Source organism: Mastomys coucha, unplaced genomic scaffold (assembly GCF_008632895.1).
Source record: "Mastomys coucha isolate ucsf_1 unplaced genomic scaffold, UCSF_Mcou_1 pScaffold18, whole genome shotgun sequence".
Taxonomy (NCBI): domain Eukaryota; kingdom Metazoa; phylum Chordata; class Mammalia; order Rodentia; family Muridae; genus Mastomys; species Mastomys coucha.
This window is the reverse complement of record NW_022196900.1, coordinates 97,341,389-97,345,123: the sequence shown is the minus strand read 5'-3', so window position 1 is coordinate 97,345,123 and position 3,735 is coordinate 97,341,389. Positions and strand designations below refer to the sequence as shown.

At 43.6% G+C, this 3,735-nt stretch overlaps 1 protein-coding gene across 2 annotated transcripts in view; it reads left to right on the top strand.

Moving 5' to 3' along the window:
• Window positions 1-3,735, top strand: part of Padi4 (peptidyl arginine deiminase 4) — a 31,190-nt gene that overhangs the window by 8,138 nt on the left and 19,317 nt on the right. For both annotated transcript variants that reach the window (XR_004120673.1, XM_031376949.1), the window contains exon 3: window positions 1,364-1,430. Coding sequence is in view for 1 of the 2 variants with exons in the window: in XM_031376949.1 (XP_031232809.1) it covers window positions 1,364-1,430 (67 nt within the window). In the remaining variant the exon portion in view is untranslated. The remainder of the gene's footprint in view (window positions 1-1,363; window positions 1,431-3,735) is intronic.

The following is a 3,735-nucleotide window of genomic DNA, read 5'->3' as shown; positions in this document are numbered from 1 at the left end:
CCTCAGTGTGTCCCCTCAGACTCTCCTCACTGTGTCCCCTCAGACTCTCCTCAGTGTGTGTCCCCTCAGATTCTCCTCAGTGTGTGTCCCCTCAGACAGACACTCCTCAGTGTTTCTCCTCAGACACTCCTCAGTGTGCATCCCTTCAAACAGACACTTCTCAGTGTGTGTCCCCTCAGACACTTCTCAGTGGGTCCCCTCAGATGTCACTGCAGGCTCCTTTTCTTGTAGCTCTTTGGTTGCTTTTGGTGTCCCCAGCTCATGTCATTCAAGCTTCTCTCTCAATGCCCCACTTCCCCGATAGCTGGGTCAATCAGACACCCCTCTCTGGGTTTTTATTTTTTTATTTTTTGTTTATTTTGTTTTTTGCTGGGCAAATGGACTAAGAGGAGCCCAGAGCTTCACATTCTCTGCCCCTGAGGTGCACCCCATTCCCTTCCCCAGCTTCCTGGTCTGGAAGCTGCACAGAGAGCTCATGCTCTGCAGCTGAGGGCTGAAGTCCAGTTCTACGGCTACCACCTGCTCTTTCTTTTCCTCTAATGCCTCTTGAACCCCATTTCCAGCTGCTGACCCCCTACTCTCCATCCAAGAACTTCTCAAGATACACCTTGTGAGGGTTACTGTTGAATATCAAAGCGAGTTGTGGAGGAAAAGGTCTATTCGGCTCACACTTCCACGTTGCTGCTCATCATAGAAGGAAATCAGGGCAGGAACTTACACAGGGTGGGCACCTGGAAGCTGGAGCTGATGCAGAGGCCATGGAGGAGTGCTGCTCACTGCCTTGCTCCTCGTGGCTTGCTCAACCTGCTTTCTTGTTTGTTTGTTTGTTTGTTTGTTTTGTTTTTCAAGATAGGGTTTCTGTGTGTAGCCCTGGCTGTCCTGGAACTCACTCTGTAGACCAGGTTGGCCTCGAACTCAGAAATCGGCCTGCCTCTGCCTCCCAAGTGCTGGGATTAAAGGCGTGTGCCCGGCCTGCTTTCTTATAGAACACAGGACCACCTGCTCAGGGATGGCACTGCCCACAATGGGCTGGGCCCTCCCTCATCAAACACTAATTATGAAAATGCCCAACAGTTGAATCTCAAGGAGGCATTTTCTCAGTTGAAGTTCCCTCCTTTAGGATGACTCTGGTTTGAGTCAGGGTGACATAAAACTAGCCAATAAACACCCGTGCATGGAATCTTCCCTCACCCCTTTTCCCAGGCTGGGTGGGTCCCTCCATTTCTGAGCTCCCTTGGGACCCTTTTCTGTAACTTCACATAGTTTGCAGAGTTGAGCTGGGTTGAGCAGGCACACAGCAGAGCTCAACCTTGTTTGTTGAATGACTAAGAGAAATCGTAAATGGTCTGCTATTGTCTTATAGGTTCGAATTTCATATTATGGACCCAAGATCTCACCAATCCAAGCCCTGCTCTACCTCACTGGAGTGGGTAAGTGATGACCAAGCTACCCAAGAGCTGCCAATGGTGCATACTATGTCCCAGCACCTGGAGACATAGGCAGGCAGGTCTCCATGAGTTCAAGGCCAACCAGGGCAATAGAGTGTCTCAAAAGGGAAGAAAAAAAGAGCGAGGGAGGGAAGGAGAGAGGGAGGAACTAGAGCTGTCTTCTCCCTCCACACAATACATCCTCCCATCCCCTCCTCAACAAGGCTTCTCCCCATGACACATCGTGACTAGATCTTACTTTCGAGTAAGCAAAGAAAAACGATCATTTCTAGCTATCCATATGTCTGGTGTTTCATAAATATCCCTTCTCAGAGAATTACATAAAGAAACACAGGTGACAGGCCGAGGGTGAGGGAGAGAACTTCCCTAGGTAGCATGAAGCCTGGCTTCCATTCCCAGTTGTGCATAAGCCAGGTGTGGTGATGCACATCTGTACTCTCAGAGAGGCAGAGGGTTAAAGGTCAGAGGCTCAAGGTCGCCCTCAGCTACAGTGACTTTCCAGCTACATGGACACTCTGACAGTTAGTTAATGTAAGTGTGTGTGAAGACTCATATCACAGTGTAATAACTGCTCTTCAGGGTGGGAAGTAGGTACCTGGACTCTACGCACAGATCTCTATACCTTATAAATGTTTTAAACACACATACATATAAACACATACACATATACACATATATATGTACATATACACATATATATGCAATAAACATACGTGAACATACATACACACATATACACACATACACATACATACATATATACACACATACACACAAACATACACACATATACACACATATACACAAACATACACACACATATACACACATACAAACATACACACACATAGACACTTACATATATATACACACATACATATGTACACACATACATATAAGTGCACATACACCTGTACACATACACATATACACATACAAACACATGCATACATGTATACACAGACACATATATACACACATACACATATATACACATACATACATATATACATACATACTCATATATACACATATATATGTATGTATGTGTATATGTATACATACAGACACATATATACACATACAGACATATATACACACATACAGACATATATACACACATACACACACATACAAACATACACATACATACAAACATATACACATATACACACATATAAACACATACAAACACACACATATACATTTATATGTACATATACACATACACACATATACACATACACACACATACAAACACATACACACATATACCCACATACATATATACACACATACATGCATACACATACACACATATAAACACTAACATATACACACATACACACACATACATATACACATACACACACATAAACACACATATACACAATATACACACACATACACAATGCACACACATACACTCATGCACACACACCTGTGCTGCTTTTTGTAGCAGATAGTTCTGTGTTCCCCGAGTCCCACTATTTATCATATTAATAATCCACACATATACATATACTTGTAGTTTTCACTACTTGTCTTTAAATAGAATCTATTAATGTTGCTGGAGAGTTGGCTCAGTGGTCGAGTGTGTACTGCTCCAACAGGGTCTGGCTGGCAGTACCCACATCAGGTGGCCCACAACCACCTCCAATCCCAGCTACAGAGGATCCAACCCCCTCTTCTGGTCTTCACGGGCAACCACACTATTACCCCTCACCACATACACACAAAATTAAAAATACAAATTATGTATTTTTAAAAAATCCATTCTTAGGGGCTGTGGAGATGGATCGACTGCTCAGTGGTTAAGACCTCTGATGTTCTGGGTTCAATTCCCAGCACCCACATGACAATTCATAACTGTCTATAACTCCTGTTCCAGCGGATTCTACACCCTCACACAGATACATGCAGGCAAATACCAATGCACAAAATTAAAAAAACACTTAAAAATTAATTCTTAGGACCATGGAGTTCACAAGATTGGAGAACAGAGAGAGACCTTTTATCTATGTTTTTTAAAAATTAAATTAATGAGATCTGAACCTGAACAGCATGGTCTTTTTATTTAACTGCGTATTGAATATGTATATAGTCTTGAAAGACCTCGTAGGGAGACCCCAACTCAAGTCTCGGGAGGACGCGCACCCAAGGAATCATGAGAGGTCATCTTGATGTAAACACGTGACGCAGTTTAATTTCTCGGAGCGCTCCGGGCCGACACCACACCTATCTCATGCAGGAGATAGTGGAATCGACCACGAGGCTCAGGGGTTAG